Source organism: Podarcis muralis, chromosome 7 (genome assembly GCF_964188315.1).
Source record: "Podarcis muralis chromosome 7, rPodMur119.hap1.1, whole genome shotgun sequence".
NCBI classification, from domain to species: domain Eukaryota; kingdom Metazoa; phylum Chordata; class Lepidosauria; order Squamata; family Lacertidae; genus Podarcis; species Podarcis muralis.
The window spans coordinates 18,040,233-18,064,498 of record NC_135661.1 but is presented as its reverse complement, the minus strand read 5'-3'; the positions used below and the strand labels follow the sequence as shown (position 1 = coordinate 18,064,498).

Genomic DNA, 24,266 nt, shown 5'->3' with positions numbered 1-24,266 from the left:
GATACTGGGTGGTGGTGTTGTGAATCCTATCGCATTGGAACATTAAAATGCTCAGCAAAACTATGAAACTCAAATTGTGCTAAATCCAAACAAAACACACACCTGTTCATGATCAGAGACCGGTTAAAACTCAGGCCATCGTTCTGTCTCACACAGGTGCACTTTGTTTAAATTTTATTTATTGCATCCATTAATATATTGCTTAATAACAATGGTTTCTAAGTGGTGTACAAGCGGCTTTATAACAATGATAATAAAAATCAGTTTAAACTATAATATCAGAATTCAGTTTTAAATGCCTGGTGGGATCAAAAGAAACATTTTCAATAGATGCCAGATGTTTGCCAGGGAGGGGGTTGCTGTCTGACCTATAGTGGAAGGAAGTTCCATAAAACTGGGGCCACAAACTTGGACAAATGGCTGCTGGTGGATACGAGCCACACATCTGAGCAACGGGCTCACATCCTGTGTGAACTGATAATTGTTCTTGGCAGTACAAGTGCTTGCAGGAGGCATTCCAAGTCATACAAATCTGGAAGAAAGAAGCCTGGCCATAAGCATGACCAGGACCATGAATGCTGGAAGGTTCAAGATGGATAAAAGGAAGTCCTTCTTCATGCAGTGCATAGTTAAATGGTGGGAGTCGCACAGACCAGGAAGCAGCAATAGCCACCAACTTTTGGGTGGCTTTAAAAGAGGACTGGAGGGTAGAACTATCAGAGGCTGCAACCTGTGATCCAGCAGGGTATTCCTGTGTTCTTATGGTGCATGTGGAAGGGTGGGCGTAGCCAGGCCAAGTACTTCAGCACCAGGGCAAGGGACCTGTGGCCATCTAAATGTGGTTGGGCTAGAATCCCCATGATTCTTGACTATTGGCTATGCTGGGCTCATAATTGCTGCTGTCTAGCAACATCTGGAGAAGCACAGCTTCTCCATCCTTGGCTTAAACTTCCAGTTGCGGACTGGAAACTTGTGACCCAAGAGCCTCCAAGGCCGACCTGCTCCTAGCCAGGAGCCTTCTGGAGAGCTTCTCAACTGCTTAGCATCAGGACCTCCTCCTTCTGGACAGCTCCCTTTGCCTGGCTTGCAAGGCTGCAACTGTGTGAGGAACCCCCTCCCAGGTTGCTCACTAGGCTAAAAATGCCAGCATGAGGTTCAAGCCCTAGAAGCAACGGGAGTAGAAAGTAATTTTGTCTGTTTTCTCAATAGCTTGTGCAAACACTATAGAAAATCAATACTTAACCCAATTGAATCTGTTGCCGTTTGCCTGCTGCGAATATTCCTGGGCTTCACTCAAGCATCAGCCTTTAGCGATGAGAGGAGATGAAATTTCATTTTCCTTTCTGCCCTTCCTACCCCCCACAGAAAAAGAAAAGAAAAAGTCTTGGAGGAAAGTTGGGAAGATGAAACTAAGAGAGGAGAAATCTTCATTCCTTCTGAAGGGGCCCATCTGTATTGTATTAATGTTTCCTTTTGATTTTGTTTAAATTGCATTTTTTTAAAAAGCCGGAGCAGGGACCTTCACTTTGTGTTGCATCTTTGTCTTCATTAGCTTTCAATTTGTTTCATCTGCTTTAAAAAGAGAAAAAAACAAACAAACCAAAACTTTCTGCAAGCAACATCTGGGTTTCCAGATGCGTTTGACAGGCCCTGCTCTTGAACGGCACTTTGAAAGCACGGAAACTGACAGCTGGTATTTTGATACCATTAATCCCCATTCGGTGACTAATTAAGAAAGCATAGGCTGTGTTCTTCTGAAGGTGCAAGTTGCTTGGAAGTTAGAGCCAACAGGTAGGAAAGATGCACACGTATTCCTACTGTGCATCATATGCCATTTAACCCTCTTCCAAGGAAGCTGAAAACCAGGCAGTTTTATGAGGTCGTTTTCTACCCTGCACAACTTCCAGTGTAGTAGAAAATCGACATTGGGTAAAATGAATGATACAGTTTATGGTATATTTTTTCTGGCCAAAGTCAATTCACGGGATGTTTCAGGATTGTAAAATGTCCGAAAACAAAGCCATGTGTGTAGTATCAGGAGAAGGGCACTCAAATTCCTTGCCTGGGTTGATTCGGGCTCAAAACACCACATCAGACTCTCTATTTTACCCCAGTAAGTTAACATTGCCTGTTTTTCTTTGTTGTTTCTTTTTAAGCATATTCTCCATTTGGAAGATTCACTTGGTTTTCTTGGAATTTTTTTTGTGTGGTTGTTGTTATTATTATTGTTGTTGTTGTTATTTGCAGAGTGAAAACTGCAGTGACGTGCCTGAAATTTGGGGGGCTGGCTCACTGCCAGGCAGATATCAGTAAAGTAGGAGAATGACATTGTAGGTCTATTTCTGAATGAATTCTGCAGTGAAAAGTGATCCCAGGGTGGCTTCCAACCCTGTTTTCGTGGGGAAAGTTTTGATGCATAATCTACAAAGAAGCTCCAGAATATATAACAGTACTATGCTTTTAGAAGATACGTTTTTTTCTGAGAGCTCAAAGCATTCCCCATATGATTCCGTCTCTCACTCTCTCTTTTGTGGACAAAAATACAAGATTCTATTTATTACATGTGGGACCTGCTGCAAGAAAGTTGCTGTGTGGAGTGTTCCTGCTTGATATTGCAGCCAGCTGGCTCAGCCCATATCCAGGACACTCCATTCTGTTCCCCTGCCTGGTATCCCATTCTCCATCCCAGCAGACATTCATCATTCTGTGACCACAGAGCATTCACAGTTTTTATTGGCTGTTCCACCCCCCCCCCCAAAAAAAGAGTTTTTGTACTTTTGGAAAGTTTGGGGGTCCTTCAAGCATTCTGAGTATCCCTTTTGTTTCTCAATAACCCTGTTTGGGCTACACAGCCAGCATATCTCATAATTTGAGTTTGCTCTTAATACATCTAAGTGGAGTCTGTTTGCTTCAGATCCCACTTACATGTATTAAGAGAAAACTCAAATGCTGATGTGGAGTGCTGCTGTTCATTGAGCCAGCCATGTCATTTTAAAGATCCCATTCCATTCCCCTTCCCCATTTTCACCACCCCATTTCTCAACATCATCTGACAATTGAACAACCTCATTCCTCACTGGACTGGGTTTGTTTTATAGTGGGGGAAGGGTGCTTATGTACATGTGTGTTCTCTTACATTATTTTTCTAAAGATTTTTGGTACTACTTCAAACCTCAAGGGTTCCCACAAGCCTTCTAATACCTCCTCCTCATAAATGGATAGAGCTGTTGTCTTTGCGTAAGGATCCTCAAGGTGTGGTTAATATATTGGATGAGACATACTTGGGCCACTTTCCTGTCTAAAACAAATATTGTGCATGTGGAGTGTTTTGATCGCTCTGGAGATGCTATCTAAATACAGTGGTACATCGGGTTAAGAACTTAATTTGTTCTGGAAGTCTGTTCTTAATCTGAAACTGTTCTTAACCTGAGGTACCACTTTAGCTAATGGGGCCTCCCGCTGTGCCACCACCGCATAATTTCTGTTCTCATCCTGAAGCAAAGTTCTTAACCCGTGGTACTATTTCTGGGTTAGCGGAGTATGTAACCTGAAGCGTCTGTAACCTGAGGTACCACTGTAATAAGAATAGCTGTGGTGCTCTGAGTTGGATCTGAATCACCAGTTCCATAATACCAATGGAGGACTAAGGATACCCTATGTTGGTCAATGAATGCAAAGATTCTGAGATGATTGACAGGGACTTGGTGCTGAATTTCTGATTTGCCTCATACCTAACTGTATATTAAAATGGTTTAAAAAATAGAGTCTGCAAATACGCTTTTTAGTGAGGAAGCCCCATTGAAGTAGGACTTACTTCTGGGTAAGCATACATGGGATTGCATTTTAAAGGGGTGGGGAACCCTAAGCCTTTCACTCTGTATATGTTCAGCATATTGCTCTTTTACACTGAATTATGACCTACCTACCATTGACTTATGATAGATTCCACATCGAGTACCCTTGGCCACCTCTATCTCAATCACAATTTTTCTCTCTATGGGTCCAGCTACCTTTAATGGCTAGTATTTGGCTCCCTTGCAAGTGATTTAAGCCTTGGAAAAACTGCACGACGATGAGTCTGCTAAGGTTTCCTTCTGTTCCGGGGAGAACACTAGTGGCTTGGTAACAAAGCATGTCTCGTCAAAGTTGTTCTTGTTGCTAACAGTAGTTTCCTCCCTCCACCTCTTTTTTTTTGGTTCCTTTTCAGTTTTGCAAAGTATTCTTAAAAATATGTGCTTTTCGCTTTTCCTTTCAACAACATCACTCTGTTTGATCACAGACAACACATTCGAGGCACTTTTCCACCAAAGGAATTTGTCTTGTTGAGGGCACTTCAGAATACCTCTCCTGGGTATCAAGAAGAATTCTATCATTCTAGCAAAGAGGAATAGAATGATAACTTTGCTGCCCAGTGTAGAAATCATGGGGCTATATCCATGCTGCAGACTCAAACTGAGTTACCAGTCATTCCCTGGGAACGAGGGCTGGGGATCTCAAACAGAGGGTGCTCAGCATCTTCGACCAAACAATATTTCCCAGGATTCCTTGGGGGAAGCAATGATTGTGTAAAACCAGCATCTGTTTGTAGTGCGGATATGTCCCATGAGACTACCAATCCAGTCTTGGCATGTAGTTTATTTTAAGCAAATGTAGAGCTTGCCGTAGTCTGTTTCCTTTTCATTTAACGTTTCTGTAATGTTTTAGTAGGCTTTGGGCTAGAATCCAAGTGTCCAGCTCTCCTGTGTGTCTTAACCCCCAGCCTGCCCTTTCTTACCTGCAGGCCTCGACCAATCGGAAGCGAGTGGAGAACATCGCAAAGAAGAAGCTGGACTCTCTGATCAAGGAATCCAAAATCCGCGACTGCGAAGACCCAAATAATTTCACAGTGACCACCATGACGCCCTCTGGGAAACTTGGCAACAAGCATGATTTCAAGAAGGTAAAAAAATTTGTGCTCTTGGGTTTGTTTGTTGCCTCATCTGCTTTGCCACAAAAGACAAGTGGAGAATCGCGTTCAGGACCATTTCAGTTGTTTCACATTGCAAACACATTTGCAATGGCTGTTTCCCTGAGGAACAAAAAACAAACAATCAAACAAACACATGAACAGACACCTTTAATCCCCCTTGTTTGCAGATTCAAAGGCCCTGTTAGGCCGAGGTCTCCATCGCCTTATATAGCAAGCATATTCCATCTATACTTTATATGCTTCCTGAAGAAAATCCAATAAGTATGGGGCATAATTCCAGTACCCTTAAAGCTCTCAAAAGATCAACCTCTAATGTTGCATCTGTCGTGTTGTAGCTCCATTGTGGGCCCATGTTTATAATACTGTGTGCAAATCTGGTCTCTCCATCTCAAAAATAAATATAATAATATCCAGAGAAACCGAAACAAATGTCAACAGAACCTTCCTTAGGCAAGGCTGAAAATTTTTGGGAATGGCATGCATTTGGAAATAAATTTTTCTGACACTGTATAGACACCATATGTGTTTTAAGCATAAGGTAAAGGTTAAGGGACCCCTGACCATTTGGTCCAGTCGTGACCGACTCTAGGGTTGAAGCGCTCATCTCACTTTATTGGCCGACGGAGCCAGCGTACAGCTCTCCTGGTCATGTGGCCAGCATGACTAAGCCGCTTCTGGTGAACCAGAGCAGTGCACGGTAATGCCGTTTACCTTCCCGCCAGAGCAGTACCTATTTATCTACTTGCACTTTGACGTGCTTTTGACGTGCTAGGTTGGCAGGAGCAGGGACCGAGCAACAGGAGCTCACCCTGTCGCAGGGATTTGAACCGTCGACCTTCTGATCGGCAAGCCCTAGGCTCTGTGGTTTAACCCACAGCACCACCTGCGTCCCGTTTTAAGCATAAGACATCCCTAAAGAATTCTAGGAATTGTAGTTTAAAGGTGCTGGGAATTGTAGCACTCTTTCTCTCTCTCTCTCTCTCTGTGTGTGTGTGTGTGTGTGTGAGAGAGAGAGAGAGAGAGAGAGAGAGAGAGAGAGGTGCTTTAAATGTATGGTGCTATGCAGCCTTAGTCCCTTGAGCCCATTACAGATCAAAACCCTTCAGAGTTAAGGAACAATATGTAAAGGAGATGCATTTTGCCACAAGTCTTTCCTCCTGCTCAGGGGCGGAGGAAGGGGGGTGCATTGGGGCGGGCTGCCCTGGGTGTCATCACTGAGTGGAGTGACAAAATGCCGGGCGGCACTCACTGCGGGTCCTGCAGCACGCCTGAGCCACGCACTTCTCCTGGGAGTGACGAGGTGGCTTGGGTGCCCACAGGCTCCACTCTGCCCCAAACGGTGCTCCCGCTACCTCCCCCTCAGCTGTAGGGCGGCTGAGTGGGAGGAGGTAGGCAGACTCTTCAGAAGCCCTGCGGAGCATCCTACCCTGGCTCGCCCCGCCCCATGGATGGCTGGCCCTGCCCCTGGGCGCAGGGCACGCCCACTGCCCCAGGCACCCAATCGGCTTGCTCCGCCACTGCTCCTGCTCCCACTTCTCTTTCCATCCTTCAGTCTCCCATCAACAATGTGAGGGGGTGGGGGACACCCATGACAGGTCCTAGACACTACCGCATACATGCCCTGATCTCCTAGGAACCCTGGGAAATTAGAGAATGTGGGAAGTGATTTAATCCCGGAGTCGGACCCAGCCAGTCCTTGCTGTCTGACCTCTGCTTCTGATAAATGTAGGTGGAATAGCTGAGGTTGTAAACGGTTATTTGAGGGGAGGAACCAAATCTCTTGTGGTCCTCGTTGGACTGATGGATAGGGTGGTGGTCTTGCTACCCTGCCTTTCCCCTTGACAAAGCCACCTGCAATCAGTACTCTCCTGGGAGGACTGTACCATCTGCCTTTTCTTTTTAAAAAACAAACCTGCATTCAGTAGTGCTCTGCTTTCAGAGAGCAAGGGAGTTATTACTCCTCTTATTAGCCCTTTTGCTGCCTCTCTGCCAAGGTACTCTGGGCCATTTTTCTGCACCGCTCCACTAATGTCAACATAAACGCCGTTGTGTTGCCTCAGCAGGGCTGACTCTTCCCATTAGCGTGAGTTGTTCTATTAGCAGTGTTAGTTGTGCTTGGATAAATCTGACTGTATTTTTAGAGTAGCAGCATCCTTTTGTTTGTAAACACAAACACCCACACAATTCTCCGTCGCCTTTAAAATAGCAGCTGAAGTCTGAGAAATCCATCTATTTTGGGATAGGTCTCTTTTTTGTGTCATTATTTGGTATTTCTATTCCTGAGTAGTTTTCTTTCTTTCTTTCTTTCTTTCTTTCTTTCTTTCTTTCTTTCTCAGCTTTGGCATGCTTAAATGTTCTCTTTATTCTTTGGCTATTCTTGCCGGATAATTTCCTACTAAGGGGCCAACAGGTATTAAGGATTCTGCCTGTGGAGAACAGGATCTGCCATGGGGAAGGAACAGGAGGGGGGGTTTTGGGCGGGGGGGGGGAGGCTTAGGGATGGATGAATCTGTCAACTTCAGTTTCTCATGTTTTGCAATCTTAAATTCCATTCTTCACATTTCTACAGCAGTTTGTTGCCGTTGTTTTAAAAATCCTCAGGAAAAAATTGCCAGCATTTTAGTGAGAATTTATCCCAGAGATAACATGTTTGTATGCAGTTTTGATTCATATAAACATTTGTACAAGCAATTTTCTCCAATATAATGCATGTTTGGACATTCACTTAGGGATGCATTTTATGCATACATGCATTCCTGCATTGCAGGGGGTTGGACTAGATGGCCCCTAGGGTCCCTTCCAACTCTACAATTTTATGATTCTGTGATCTGTGTACACATTGTGTGCTTGGGGAACTGCATCTACAAAATTTGGAGAACTGAGAATTTTGAAGGATGGCTGTGTTTCCAATTGCATGCCGATTCAAAAAGTGTGAATTGGGTGGTTTCTCATTCAAATGCAAATTGAGTTGAACTTCTTGCTTCAGCCTCCTGTAAGTCTATCCCCCCTCCTGCAAAAAAAGACCAAAGAGATGATACTTTCATCCAAAGAAAGTGGTGTCTGAAAAAGAAGTCAATTGATCATTCACATTACATACAAAGTTCTCTAGGGACCTTCAGCTGGAAGTGTCTGGGCTAAATCCACTGGACTCATACTGTACGCTCTGAGGCAGGGTTGCTGGATTGCAACCCGGAGACCTGCCCCATAAATGCCTCAGGAGGTGAGACACCGCCTGTCCCCATCTCCCCCAATATGTCACCAGCGGGACTGCCGTGTGCCGCATCAAGTGCAAATACAGAATCATGTGGAAGCAAGCTGCCTAGTGGCTGATCCCTAATAACACAGTTAATCCTGACTGATCACCGCTCTGGCTTTTTCCTCCGCGAGGACAATTGAGCTTGAGCACTAATGGGGCAGTCATTGGCTTCTCTGTTAATCATGACAAATATTTATTGTCTGCCCAGATTGCCCACCCCTTTGTGTATGTGTGCATGTGCCTTCTCTCGTACCACCAGATGCGCGAAGGACACTGATGCAAAGAGAACTGGTGTTCTGTTGTTGTTACTCTTCTTTTTTTTATCCCCACTGTGCTAAACTATTTAATACCTGTTTGTTTCCGAGACAGCAACTGCTGCTAGCTTGATCAGAAGCTGTTGAGTGTGTTTGCCTGGGGGCGGGAGAGGGAAATGGGGAGAGCATTTCAAAGAGGCCACCATTATTAGCAATTTATGGCTGCCATCTACGCCTCGGGATTTTTTCTAAAATGAAAAGCAGATGCAACTGGGTTCCAAGAAGCCAAGTTCAGGGAGGAGGGCCATAGTTGGGTGGAAGAGGATCTGCTTTGCATACAAAAGACGCCAGGTTCAGTCTGTAGCATCCCCAGGTGCTCCCTGTCTTGAACTCAGGAGAGCTGTCACCCATCAACTTAAGCAATACTGAGCTAGATGCATCAGTGGTCTGAATCTGTAGAAGGCAACTTGCTATGTGTGTGAGAGAGTTCACTGGCAAGGCTTTTGTGCCTTCCGAATCAAACCTGATGAAGCATCATGAGGAAGCAGCTGCCAGTAACGCTGGGGTAGCTAAGTCAGTAGAACATGAGACTCTTCATCTCAAGGTCACGGGTTCAAGCCCCAGTGTTGGGCAAAACATTCATGTCTTGCAGCCGGTTGGACTAGAAGAACCTGGTGGTTCCTTCCAAGTCTACAATTCTATGATTCTTCCTTGGGAGGAGAGCAGTCCCCAACAGATACAACACTTGGACCCTGGGTTTTTTTTTGGGGGGGGGGGTGCCTTGGTGCTAATCCTTCCTCTGATTCTATTGAGGTCAAATGTCCACTATAGTCTATCCAGCGAGGACTGGCTGTGGGGCCAGGTTGGATACTTGCACAGGAAGAGTGTGGTGTGAACAGATGCTCTGGCTAATTGGGCTAAGTCCTTTCTGCTTTTTATGCTGGCTCCCTCCTCTTCCTTTTGCTTCTAAGCCCACCTTTCATTCAGAGGGCATTTCTGGCTCTCTGCTCATGAATGAAAGGAGAAGGGGGATGAATTGCTGCCTCCCGTGTCTCAATCGGGATCTGCCTGTGAAAACAACATGTTTAATCTGATCTCAGATGATGTTGTTTTCTTGGTCCGTAGCTCCTGCAGGGGAAATGAAGAGCGATTTTTCATACACACCACCGCTGTTCTCTGTTTTGGTTAACGCTTAACTCTGGGCTGACCTTCTGATAATCTGCCCTTTAATTATCAGAAGGGCTTAAAAAACAAACAACAGTGAAATTGGCACGCAGTGCGAACGAAGCTCGTTGCTTTTTATTATCGGCTGCCAGTGTATTTTTGTTAAGGTATCTGCATTTGCAACAGATATATCACATAAGTAGGACGGCTTTTTCTAAGGCAACACAGGAACATTGGAAACTGCCTTATACTGAGCCAGACTCTTGGTGCATCTAGCTCAGTATTGTCTACACTGACTGGCAGCTGCTCTCCAGGATTTCACTCAAGAGTCCTTCTCAGACCCAACCAGAGATACTGGAGATTGAACCTTCTGCATGCAAAGCAGATGCTCTCTTTCTCTCTCTCTGAGCTTTAGTCCTTCCCCAGCTGCATTATGAGCTTGTAGCTGAGGTGAGGATTTGAATCAGGGACTCACTGTCTTTGTCATCGTGTTGAAGAGGTGAACCATAATTTCCATAAAGACCCCTCCGAGAATTTCTGACATTTTTCTTTTTCTCACTCTATAGAAAATGAAAACCACTTTGCAGAATTATCTTTGTATGTTCTCAAATGTTATGGTTTTTTTTATAGGGGCTCCCACCCCCCACCCTCAAATACCTAGAAAGGATATTGTGGAGAATACAAAGCAGTGACCTGGCTACCAAGCCAGTTTGCCGTAGTAGCAGCAAATAAGAGGGAGAGGGGGAGGGGGAGAGAGAGAAGAATAGGAAGAGCCTGTGCTTCACTCCTCAGAAACAGTTGGAGAATTTCTCCCCCACCCTGAGAAATCCAGTCAAATGCTCCCCTCCCCATATCCATGCCCACAAACAAGGTGGATAATTTTGAGAGGGCTTTTTGAACACAAGGTGAGCCAGACGCAATATTTCTTTCTGTGCAAAGCAATCCCCAGCAGCAGAAAAGTGCAGTGATCCTCCCAAATCCAAAAGGTAGGCTAGGCTAAAGGTTACCAGATGTCCCCATTTCCCGGGACAGTCCCCAGATTTGTGAATAAGTCCCCGGACAAATTCCATCCCCGGAATGTCCCCAGATTTCATCTAATGTCCCCAGGAAATGCAGCAGTGGCAGCCTCTCAGCAGCCCGGAGCAGTTGGCTCTGGCTGGCTTTGGAACTCCCCATACAATGGTGGTGCAGGGGCTCTAAGATGCAGCTTCTGGGCTGCCTCCACCTTCCCTGACCCCAGCAAATAAGCTATGAAGGGAGGCTTCATGCTGCCTTTCAGAGCAGCCTCCCAACTCCTACTCGCGTGCAAGCAGGAGCGGGGTGGGGATCTCACAGCTGTGAAGGGAGGCTTCATGCTGCTTATCAGAGCTTGGCTGCCAGCAGGAGGGGGCAGGGATTTCTCAGTTAGGCAACGGGAAGCCTCCCTTCCCAGCTGAGGGATCCCTGCCCCCTCCTGCTTGCACGCAAGTAGGAATGGGATTGGGGCAGTTCCGATGGGAAGGAAGGCATTGCGCTGCCTGAGAGATCCCTGCCCCCTCCTGCTTGCACACAAGTAGGAATTGGGATGGGGCTGCTCTGAAAGGCGGTTAATTAATTAAAGTGTCCCTGGATTCATTGGAAAAAACCTGGTAACCTTAGGCTATGCAACCACCATGGCACCTCCCAGGTATGCCACACCACAGTTCCCATTAGCCCTGACCGTTAACAATACTGGTTGAGGTTTATGGGACCTGGAGTCAAAAAACACCTGCAAGGTACCATGTTGGCTACCCTTGCCCTGAGGGGGACTGTAGGGGGCCCAGTACATTTTTTCATTGTGTTTGTTTCTACACAGCCAGAACGGATGCTGAGTCTATGCATGAGATCATTTGGATGGCTTAGAGGATTAGAAAAGTTCACGGAAGAGAAGGCTATGTTCCACTTTCACTGTCAAGAGGCAGTGTGCCCATGAATGCCAGTTGCTGGAAATGGTACAGGGGGGAGAGAGTGAGGTTGCACTCAAATCCTGCTTGCTTGTGGGTTTCCCATGTGCATCTGGTTGGCCACTGTGAGAACAGGATGCTGGACTAGACGGGCCTCCTTCCAGCGGCTCCTGCAGCCAAGCTGGTGCCAAACAGATTGCTCAGCATTCCTTTTGACGACTGAGGCTGCGAGGTGGGTCATGTCGTCTGGGCAGCCCAGGACCTCCCTACACACTACCCAGGCTTGCATCCCAGAGAGCTCACTTTGGTGCAGCCAACCCTGCAGAAAGAATGTGGGAGGCAGCAGTTATGAGTTACCTGTCTCTGCAGCCACAGCAGGTGCTGTGATTCTCCAGCGGTTAGACTGCACCCTGGATGCAAACTCTGTTGTCTCGTGACACAGGCAGGTGCCAGCAGCAGCAGCAACAACAACGACACTGTCCTCCTCCCCCCAAGCAAACTGGATGTCGACAGACAGCCCTGAATTTCTAAGCACTTGAAGAAAGAACAGTGCGTTCCCCTTTGCCAACAGAACCACTTCACTCACATTCCTGGATGCAGTTCTCCCTGTTGTGATGTTCCACCGGGTAGAACATCAGCCCAGTCTTGCACATGCTTACATCTTTGCTGTCATTCCACCACTTGAGAAACAAAAGGGTGTGTGTGTGTGTGTGTGAATCAGGCTTTGTTCATTCATTACTTTCGCTTCAGTGCTCAAATTTAAGCCCCGGAATGTCACAGTGGATTACAGCTTCTGAATATTCTCTGCTGCTGCTCCCTTGATGGCCAGCCTACATTCCATATGCCTCTTGAGTTGAGTTGTATAACTCTCTGACGTCTCGGAGGCCTGCACAGGAGGGAGAGAAACATCCAGGCATATCCAAGTCCTTGCTTTTAATCTCTGCACCTGAGCGGCAAAGCATAAAGATCACCTGCCATTTGCCTGGATGTTAGTTAATAAGCTGTTGAGATGAAGTCTGGAGCCTTCCTGAGTCTGTTAAGAAGCTAATTCTGGATGAAAGGTGGGGGCTGGAGAGGATTGCTTCTAATCCCACAATCAAAATCCTTATAGGCTTGTTAAGATATGAGTTTACCAACAGCTGTTGCCTCAAGAGCTCTTGAAAGGCCTGTCTACGTTCAGACACTCAGGTAGGGAAGGGGGACAGATTAGCTTGATTTCACATTTAAAGGTGAGCCTCTATGATCTGCGCTTTCCGAAACAATACGAGAACGAAAACACAGCCACCCCTAAAAAAATGGCAATGCTCAGAATTTTTCAGTACAGTTCTCTGGCCCTGCAATATGTTCAGAAATGCATATACTGGGGTAAAGTGTCCATACAAATGTGATTTGTATGCATTGCGTTAAGGGAAATGCATTGCGTTAAGGGAAAGATCTTGCAGAAATGTTTATATACTGGGCAAAATTGCACACAGAAAAATGCATATTAGGAGAAATTTGCACTAAAATGCTGATGAATTTCCCTGGGGACTTTTAAAAATTGCACACTGAGGTGGTAATGCAGAGAACTGATGATCAGAGAAATGAGAAACGGGGGGAAACAAAAAATGGGCGGATTCATCCATTCCTCCCTTCAGGCAATTACTGGGGGGGGGGGGGGTCCTCCAGAATTACTGGTCTGGACCCCAACTTATGCCTCCCCTTTAATCAGTTTTCTGTACTCCAGTCAGTGCAGGCAGGTAGTTCTAGAGGGAGCTGCTATTTGCATTTCCCACAATGCCTTGGAGCAGTGCAATACCTGGGGAATTGTAGGAAATTAAAACGACAGCTTCCAGATGCCCTGCCAACATTAGGATACTATTGTTTCCAAGAAACCCCACTAGGCCTCCTCTAGCAGACGGAAGGCGTGGCTTTTATCACCCCTGATGTGGATCAGGCCTGGAGGACAGAGAGGTGATATGATAGCCATCTTCAAATATCGGAAGGGCTGTCAAAGGGAAGATGGCTCCAGCTTGTTTTCTGCTACTCCAGAGAGTAAGACCCAAACCAATGGATTCAAATGACAAGAAAGGAGTTTCTGGTTAAGCGTTAGGAAGAACTTCATGATGGTAAAAGCTGTTTGACAGTGGAACCGGCTCCCTTAGAAGGTGGTGGACACTCCTTCAGTAGAGGTTTTAAAGCAGAAGTTGGATGGGCATCTGTCAGGGATGCTTCAGTGTTGATTTCTGCATTGCAAAGGGGTTGGACTAGATGTCCCTTGGGGTTCCTTCCAACTTCACAGTGCTATGATTATAAGTCATTTAAAAAGAAGGAAGGAAGGAAGGAAGGAAGGAAGGGAAAGAAAAAGAAAGAAAGAAAGAAAGAAAGAAAGAAAGAAAGAAAGAAAGAAAGAGAAAGAAAGAAAGAGAGAGAGAGAGAGAGAGAGAGAGAGAGAGAGAGAAAGAAAGAAAGAAAGAAAGAAAGAAAGAAAGAAAGAAAGAAAAATGTATCTCCAATCTACTTTTTTAGGTAAGTGACAGGTTCAAGGAAACTTTAGCCATAGCCCCATATTGATTTTGGGCCATTTCCAGTTGTCCAGTCATTTCAACCAGACACCTGGAATGGACTCGGAAGAAGCTCCAGTCCCTGAAACTGGCAAACATAATCTGTTCTCTCTACCCCTCCCACACTTGAGTTTTCACTCTCAGCTCTAAATTTCATGTATGAAGCATTGCAAATTGAACGGCACAGACAAACGCCATGCTTTTCAGCGGATTCACTTCACTCAATTCACCTGCAAGGCGTCATGTTCTAAGTAATCGAGTGACGACAAATCAAATGCAGTTTGTGCTTGTGTGAACAAACCGCTCTGGGAGAGCCCAGCAGTCTTGATGGATTTATTTCACAGAGAGCGAGGGAGAGAGAAAGGGTGAAGGATTCGCTGCCTTCGTCACTGGGGCTCAGCTGTCTCTGTGATGGAGTGCTGCCCTCTAGAGGAGTTATGATTCACGGGCCCCAAAAACTCTCATTCATTTAATTCTGCGTGGGGTTTTTTTCATCGGTAGAGCTGATTCACAGCATTTGTTCATTTTTTATTTTATTTTTAAAAAATGTATTGAAGTCAACATGAGTCTACGCCTTCTGTGCCCCAGTTCCCAGCCTGGTTGGCACCATGGGACCCATGACATTCAGTGACATGTTACAGGAACATGTTATTGTGAACAAGTCCTGTTCAGGGTGTGTGTGTGTGTCTGTGTGTGTGTGTGTGAGAGAGAGAGAGAGAGAGAGAGAGAGAGAGAGAGAGAGAAAGAGAGAGAGAATAATATATTCGATTACCTATTATAATTGCCTTTAGTTCATGTTTTTACATATTTATTTTGAAACAATGTACAATTCATATTTGTCATAGTGATACCCAAGTATTTAACTTTTTTTTTTTCCAATTTGAAGCCCTGTTTTCTCCAGCAAAACCTTCTGGTTTTCTGCTGTCATATTCTTTGTTAAAATTTTCAATTTCTGGTGGTTCGTCTTAAAACCTGCTAATGTACCGAAGTCATTTAGTTTGTCCGTAAGAGTTCCTGCTCCCTGCAATGGCCTTTCCAGAGTTAACATTGTCATCAGCATATGCTCTTAGTTTCTTTTTTAATCTTTATTGCCACAATCCTCTCATCTTGCCTAATATCTCTAAGCAACACTTCTAGGACCAGAATGAAAAGTAGCAGAGATAATGGACATCCTTGCCTTGTTCCCTTCTGTAAATCCAATTGGGGGAAGATAGCTCTCAGACCTCTTCTTCCACCACCCCAGCCTCCCATTATCCATGTGGCTGCAGAGTTGGCTATAGGCCCTTGTCAGACAGCATCTCTGGGGAACCAGGCTGGAGCCACTGGGGGGAAGGCCCTGTCAACCTTCTTAAGCTTTTCTGGGACAACAACTTCCCTTTCTCAGCCCTCAGGCCCCCCTGGGGTCTTGCTTTGCTTGGCTCTACTTGACCTGACCTGACCCTTGCTTCTGCTTTCACCTCTGAGCCCCAGGAGAACAAGGTAATGCTTTCTCTTCAGAGCTCTTTGTAAGATAAATTGCCCTTTGTCCTCACAACATCCCTGTGATGTAGGTTAGGCTCACTTGCTGCAGAGCTGGTGTGGTGGGCTGAGTGCCAGACTAGGACTTGGGAGACCAGGGTTCAAATCCCAACTCTGCCATGAAGCTCACTGGGTGACCTTGGGGCCAGTCACTGCCTCTCAGCCTACCTCACAGGGTTGTTGTGAGGATAATCTGGGGAAGAGGAGAACCTTGGAGAAAAAGGTGGGGTACAAAATGCAATAAATAAAAATAAACAAAATGCCAGGGTTCATCTGGTGAGCATTGTGGGGGCATGAACACTAATTATTATTATTATTATTATTATTATTATTATTATTATTATTATTATTTATTATATATACCCTGCCCATCTGGCTGGGTTTCTCCAGCCACTCTGGGCGGCTTCCAACAGAATATTAAAATGCAATAACCTATTAAACATTAAAAGCTTCCCTAAACAGGGCTGCCTTCAGATGTCTTCTAAAAATCTGGTAGTTGTTTTTCTCTTTGACATCTGGTGGGAGGGCGTTCCACAGGGTGGGTGCCACTACCGAGAAGGCCCTCTGCCTGGTTCCCTGTAACTTGGCTTCTCGCAGCGAGGGAACTGCCAGAAGGCCCTTGGAGCTGGACCTCAGTGTCCAGGCAAAACAATGGGGGTAGAGACACTCCTTCAGATATACTGGACCGAGGCCGTTTAGGGCTTTAAAGGTCAGCACCTTAGCCTTCCCATCCCTAGTCTGCTCATGACACCAGGGATTGAGAGGCTTATATGAGCAACTTTTTGAAAACAAAATTAGAACCCCAAGATTCTAGGTTGAAATAGTGGCTCAGGTGCAAATTGATGGGTAAAGTAAACAAAGAAAGCTGCCATTTACCAGGTCAGGCCATTGGTCAATCCAGCTAAGTATTGTCTGCCCTGGTGGACAGCTGCTCTCCTCCATAGTTTCAGTTTGGGAACACTCCCAGCCTTAACACAAGATGTTGGGGATAGAAGCTGAAGTCATCCGCCTGGATTGTTAAGAAACCTACCATTGTGTCATGCGCAGAATCAATTGCCTACCGCACACCAGGAGCCACACACTGGGGTGACCTGCATATGCAAAAAACAAATCTACATTAGAGTTGCAAAAGAACTGCATCTTTTAACACTACAACTGGCCAGCAGAGTTCCACACAGACTTAGTGAAAGGCAGCTAGGTCATATTCACCTTTTGCATCCAAGGAATGCCGGGAGACAAATGTTTAGCAGAAAACTAATTTGGTTGTAGTGCAAAACGGCTTGTCAGGTTGCCAAAGGCTGTTCTTCCGACTTATGCACAGCACCACACTGGCACTCAGTACTCCAACCCCCTCCCAAAACATGCCCTTAATTTGCTGCCTTTAATTTACATGAGAAATTTCCTCTCCGTGATGAAAATTGTCCCCTTCCTATGAATCAACTAAAGCTCTAGTTGCTTAGTCTATCAATTATAACGATGGAAACTTGCTGTCCTTTTAAAGCAGGGCTACGAAAGCTGGTCCTCCAGGTGATGCTTTTGCTCCCATCAGTTCCAGCCAGCGGGGCTGATGCTCAAGGATGATGGTGGCCATTGCAGTCCAGCAAACATCTGGAGGGTCACTGGTTCCCTATTCCTGTTTTAGAGTGTCCCCTCTGCCTAATCACATGAACTTAATTGATGCAAATCTTCCGAAACATTTCCTAGGGATACTGAGTGCTGTTTTTAAATGGCCTGGGCTCCCAAGCAACTGGGTGTAAGGTTGCAAGTTGGGGTACCGGTGTGTAGTAGCTAGATCAGAGACCCAATAAAGCTGGCACATCTCATTAGTTGGATCCAAAGCATTAGTGTTTAAATTAGTGTTTAAGCTCTTTTTCCCCCTGCAGAAAGAGAGAGGTGGAATCTCTTAGGGTCATGGGCCACATTCAAGAGAAGAGGATACCTTCTCCTTGCCAGGTCCCAATCTCCACTCAGACATGATACTTAGGACAGTCACTGTTTCTCTGCCTGAGTAGGATAAGAATAGGGGAGGAGAGAGACTATGTATGCTGCCCTGGACTTCTTGGAGGGAAAGGTGAGAAATAAATGTCATAAATAAATACGGTAACTGGCCTCCAGTTAATTTCCACTCTGAGAGACAGGGAGGGATGAGTAGCTATCCTGGCCCTGAAGGCTAAAACATATGGGCTACCATCCTTAAGAGGGTGGCTACTTGCGTGGCAGATTTATTCTTTTCATTTTATGTAATGCAGCTCCTTTTGCTGTGTAGTCCTTGTGTGTAGGCTTTCCTTCAGCTAGGCCTCCTAGGAATGGACCCTGCCTGCTCCCTGGGTCAATCTGAAGCAGGCTTGCTAGTATTATTCCCTGGCCTGATTCTGGGTGGCAATTGTTAACAAGGCAGAACAGCTGAGTAATGCCTCATCTCGTACTGATTTCCTCTTAGCTCTTTTCATTGTTTATGAAGATGCAGGAACACATTTCTTCCCACTGATGTCCATTTAGGGTAGAGCTCTTTCTCTCTCTGTATCTTCAATAATGATGTTTTGATTAGCACCAGGTTGTTTATCTCCCTCCCCACTTTAATGGCACCCATTCCATCCAGGGGATAATCTGTCACCCAAAATGAATAATGCAACGTGGCAAGCTTTAGAAATGGAAATGGGGAGGGCTGAGAACGCAGTCTTTAGTAGCTGACTTTGTTGGATTTTTATTAGCTTTCTTTCCAAATTGTTTATTAATGACTCTGGCTTCCATAGCCGAATGCACACAGTTAATGAGGAGGCCAGGTGAGTGAGATTTCTGAGAGGCGCGGAGCTTCCATTGGTTGCTGGCATGAGGCGACTAGAGCATAAAAGGCACACAGGTGCTTTCTGCCTCCTTTACACAGTGCCAGCGATCTTGTTTTCCATAATAAAATGAAGTACTTTTTAATAACCAGGAGGTTTCATATGAAAATATCTCTCCTTTTTTAATTCCACACCCCCTGTCCCCTGGACTCGTGTATATGTAAATTTCATAATGTGTTGTTTCTAAAGATGTACTAAGCCTGCCACACTCAGAACAGCTCAACTCATAAGTGCTCCTGGTCTCTTTCCCAGAGCTTTTAACCAGCCGCCGGGGGCTTCAGGAAAGCTGTTGTATGCAAAATGCATTGCAGAGGTTTTGCTGACATACATTTAAAACAGGACTTACGGGAACCTGTGGCCCTCTGGAAACTTTTGCTGGACTCCAACTCCCATCACCACCACCAGCAAACATAGCCAAATAGTTGGGGACTGAAGGAATTGTAGTCCAGAAATTTCTGGAATGTCATGGGTTCCTCGTGAATTCCCATTTCTTGGCAGATCACAACAAAACTGTTACAAGCAAGGATCTTTGCATTAGCAACTCAAAAAAACCCACCAGAGTTTTCTACAGATGTCAGCAAAGACAACAGTATTTAGACATTGTTGTTAATCTTGGTTTGTACTGATCATTATTAGTGATATATATATATATATATTATTAGTGATGTTGTTAGCGTTAAATTTTGTCTCTGCTTCTTTTGTGCTTATCCTAGCAAGCATCCAGATATGCTGCTGATTTGTGCTTGTACCAATTTCTGCTGTTTGCTAGGCGCTGTAGCTTTTGCCCATTTGCTGCCATACAGGATTGTTGTGAGGATAAAAAGCTGGTATAAGCTGACCTGAGCTTCCTAAAGGAAAGGTAGAATAAAAAAGCATTCTACTTTTTTTCAAAAAAAGAAAAAAAATATATATAAAAAGATAACTAGGGAGGTATTCTTTCTGTAGGATAAAGGTAAAGGGACCCCTGACCATTAGGTCCAGTCGTGACCGACTCTGGGGTTGTTGCGCTCATCTCGCTTTATTGGCCAAGGGAGCCGGCGTACAGTTTCTGGGTCATGTGGCCAGCATGACTAAGCCGCTTCTGGTGAACCAGAGCAGCGCACGGAAACGCCGTTTACCTTCCTGCTGGAGCAGTACCTATTTATCTACTTGCACTTTGATGTGCTTTCGAACTGCTAGGTTGGCAGGAGCTGGGACCGAGCAACGGGAGCTCACCCCGTCGCGGGGATTCAAACCGCCAACCTTCTGATTGTCAAGTCCTAGGCTCTGTGGTTTAACCCACAGCACCACCTGCATCCCTTCTGCATACATACTACCTAATGAAATGGCACTTTCGTACTCGGGTACCAGGAATCATCGGAAAGTCCGAAATGCTGTGCAAGGATGTTGTATTCTGTGTGCATCTGTCAGGCTGTCCACCTGCCTTCCTGTCAGTCCGTCTCGTCATTGACAGTCTTGCATGTTGTCCTTCTTTGCTATTGTAGAACAAACATGAGGAGGATGTGGAATCCGGGGAGGATGCTGTCATCAACAAACGCCACAACCGATCGCTGATGGGGAGTTTTTCCAAGCGCAAGGTTATTCATTTATTCATAGGAATAGACACAAAGTACCCTGCTTTCCCTGCAAAAGTTTGAACATCCAAGCCATTAAAAAATTTAGAACAGAAAGGGGCAACCAGTAAGGGATCACATAGTGAATATGATGTCACTGTGCTATGCAGCCAGTCATGGTTATCAAGGCTGCACCCTTCATTTTCTCTTAAGTACCCTTTCTTTAGATTGAAACTGACATGAGACTGATGCACATTCTAAAGTAACACCAATGTGGACCTCAAAAGCTACATTTAAGAGCAGGGCTGTGCTGAGTGTTTTCCCCCTCCATGTTTATTTTTGCCCATAGGGGAGATAAAGTCCTGAGAATCGCTTACATTTTTATGGGAAAGGTTTTGAGGCGCAAATGTTGCCCTTTTTTTGGTGCTGCTGTGGTGCCATTTTTTTTTCTTCCCAGAGTGCCCCCAGGCAATCAGGGATCACATAAGAAACATGTTGGGCTCCCTGTTTGTCCCTTTTGAAATTTGCCCCACATGAAAGCAGGGAAGTTTGGGGGGCACCTGCATGGAAACATCCAATGGGGTTGTACAAACTAGTACAAACTGTGACCCTACTGGCAGTGTAGTACCCTATCACTTTAAGCCAGTGTGGTGTAGTGGTTAAGAGCGGTAGACTTGTAATCTGGTGAACCGGGTTCACGTCTCCGCTCCTCCACATGCACCTTGGGCTAGTCACACATCTCTGAAGTCTCTCAGCCCCACTCACCTCACAGAGTGTTTGTTGTGGGGGAGAAAGGGAAAGGAGAATGTTAGCCACTTTGAGACTCCTTCGGGTAGTGATAAAGCGGGATATCAAATCCAAACTCTTCTTCTAAGCAGCCATATCTTCCCCCAAATAATCCTGGGAACTGTAGTTTGTTGAAGGCGCTGAGAGTTGAAACACCTATCCCTGCCCCCGAGAGCTACAGTTACTAGTAGGGCTGGCCCACTCACGGGGCAAGGTGAGGCAACTGCCTCAGGCAGCAAGATCCACAAGACACCACAGCCTGATGCTGAGCTTTCTTCCCACCTTGTTCCTGATGTAGATATTACCTCAGCACTTCTTCCCTGGTGGGTGGGGCGGGGGGCATTTTGGGAATCTGCTTCAGGTGCCAAAATGCCTTGGGCTGGCTCTGATTCCTACAGTTTCCTGGGAGGGTTAAACCACTCTTGGTGCTCCTGACAACTCTCAGCAACATTAGCAAACCACAGTTGCCAGGAATCTTTGGAAGCAGTTGGTTAGAGTGTGCTGCCCATAACACCAAGGCTGCAGATTCACTTCCCGTAAGGGACAGCTGCATATTCCTGCATCGCATGGGGGGGGGGGGGTTGCACTAGATGATCCTCAGGGCTCTTCCGACTCCATGATTCAAAACTGATCTATGATTCTGTGAAATGCAAATTGGGCCAATGTTAGGTCAATTGTCTCCACAAATACTGTTATTGTTAATGTTATCTGTTGCTCGTTGTTACAGCAGTTTCAGTGTGCGCTGTGTTTTAGAGTGTTTCATAAGATGAAAATACACACCTCTGCCCCAGCCTTTTTCTTTTTCTTTTCTTCAACACAATTTTATATACCAGAACAAAATAGCTCTAAATAGTTTGCACTAAGCCATTCAGTTAAAATACCAATAAAGCAAATTACATGACAACATTTATATTATAAACTAATTATTATTCTTATTTTTTAAAAATAAAATAGATGCACTAAAATCAGATGTCAAAAATCCACACTAAAATTACATGCCTGAATAGGCTTGCTGGAAGAAAAAAGGGGTTTTTAACAGGCTCTGAAAACAATGCAGTGCCTTATATCAATGGGCAAAGAGTTTCAACACACCAAAAGACTGATTCTTTGCAAGTTCAAGTTGAACCACAATGTTGCCAGTACTAGTTTGAACTTGCTATCAGAATGCAAGGACCCTGTTCTTTCATTCTAATCGAATGCCTTTTATACCTCGCTCCAGTTGGTGACTCATGTTAGACTAGTAAAACAGAAAGTAGATAACGCAAGCATGAAGTCTGCCTCTTCCCCTGGTGTACACTAGGAGGAAATCGTGCCTTCATCATACTGCCTTCCAGCTCTCTTACAAATAAGAAGTGGAACCTACCACAAAATGTTGTAGTGAGGAAGTGCTGCTGTACAGGGTTTGGGACATGCCCATTTCCAGGATACTCCATTCCAACCCCCTCCCTACAACAGCCAGTTGGCATTCCAGGCCCACTGAGCATGCTCAGTCCTCATTGGGTGGCTTTGAGGGTGGGGTGGAGATCTTCCTCTCAGGGTGCTCTTCCTCCTGAATATTTTTGTACTTCTGCAAACTTTGGGGCTCCCTCAAGCTTTCCAATGCCTCTCTCTTAGATATGGTGGTTGCCATATGGCTGTGTAGGCAAACGGCACTCACATTGGAAATATTCTCTCCCCGAAGCACAGTCTCTTGTGGTATGTTTCCATTTGATAAGATGGGCCTCTGTATCCACACCTGGGCCTGCATGGATATATGCAAATGTCACCTGTGGCTTGCTTTAACTCTGGATGTGTCTCCCCAATTGGTGCAGAAAAAAGGAAGCAAACTGAAAAGGGCATCAAGTCTGGAAGAGGGTGAGGATGACCTTGACTGTCAAGGGAACTTAGCCAGAGGCTCGGTACATTACAGCAAGTAAGTGGCAATGCCCTTTCTTTGAACAGATACATGTGCAGAATGACTTTGCCTTAATGGACTGGTTTCTTGAGCAAGTCTAACTGGATGGGAAAGAGACAGTGAAATGGAATGGGTTTAGGGTGGGATGTGTGTGTGTGTGTGTGTGTGTGTGTGTGTGTGTGATGTTTGTAGGCCTTGTGACTGCAGATAATTTTTAAAACATACAGACCTAGGGGGGGAAAGCTCAGGATTTTCTGAGCCAGAGCTCAAGTCTGGAGCCATAGCTGTCAACTTACAGATTTGAAAATAAGGGACCAGCAGCCTCAAAAATAAGGGATCAGCAGCCAAAATAAGGGATCAACAATTACTTTGATAAAATACATATTTTGTTGTGTGCAAATGGCTTTAGATATCTATTAGGTCCATAAATTACCATATAGCATATATTCAACACAAAAAAACAGCAACAATTTGTTGTTGACAAAGCACAGCTGGACATAGAAAGGGCCCCATTACCTTCAGTAGCTTATTTAAGGGACATCATCAATAAGGGACAGCAGCGGGACATGGCGCTGGGATAAGGGACTGTCCCGCCAAATAAGGGACGCTTGACAGCTATGTCTGGAGCATCAAACGTAAAACATGACTTTCCACATGGTCAAAGAGCATTTAACTCACTACCAGCTAACCATATCCTCCTGCCATACCTGAAGGGTGGAGGATGTTCTAGAGTAGGCATAGGCAAACTCGGCCCTCCAGATGTTTTGGGAGTACAACTCCCATCATCCCTAGCTGATAGGACCAGTGGTCAGGGATGATGGGAATTATAGTCCCAAAACATCTGGAGGGCTGAGTTTGCCTAGTCCCAAAACATCTGGAGGGCTGAGTTTGCCTATGCCTGGTCTGGTCTGGAGGAAAATCTGAAGCTGCCTTAAACTGAGAAAGACCATTGGTTCATCTAACTCAGCTTTGTCCACACTGACTGGCAGGGTTTAAGAAAAGGGTGCTTCCCAGCTCCACCTGGAGATGCTGGACCTGGACTTGGAACCTTCTGCATGCACAACAAATGTTCCACCACAGAGCTCCAGCCCTTTAGCTAAGACACAGAAAGCTGCCTTATCCTGAGTCAGACCATTGGTCCATCTAGCTCTCTATTGCTTACACTAGCCTTTCCCAAACTTGGGTCTCCAGTTGTTTTTTGGACTACAATTCCCATCACCCCTGACCATTGGTCTTGCTAGCTAGGGATGATGGGAGTTGTAGTCCAGAAACAGCAGGAGACCCAAGTTTGGGGAACCTGGTTTACACCAACTGTCAGTGGGTTCCCAGTGTTCAGGCAGAGGTCTTTCCCACTCCTAGCCGTACCTGAAGATACTGGCGGGGCGGGGTGGGGCGGGGGGGTATGAACCTGGGACTTTCTGTATGCAAAGTTGGTGTTTTTGTCACTTGAGCTGCAACCAGATGAAGTATCTGGGCAAGATGGAGTTCCACCATGCTTTTCTTTATTCCAATCTGTGATTAAATCTCTGGAGGCCAGATAATCCACCTACCTACTCACTCAGCG

General features: G+C 45.5%; 1 protein-coding gene across 1 annotated transcript in view; it reads left to right on the top strand.

The window, feature by feature from the left end:
• The window catches only part of PLCH2 (phospholipase C eta 2), a 118,835-nt gene that overhangs the window by 56,448 nt on the left and 38,121 nt on the right, over positions 1–24,266 (top strand). Inside the window, exons 11-13 of the mRNA XM_077931323.1 lie at positions 4,781–4,939; positions 19,954–20,046; positions 22,620–22,720. Of these exons, the coding sequence (XP_077787449.1) occupies positions 4,781–4,939; positions 19,954–20,046; positions 22,620–22,720 (353 nt within the window). The remainder of the gene's footprint in view (positions 1–4,780; positions 4,940–19,953; positions 20,047–22,619; positions 22,721–24,266) is intronic.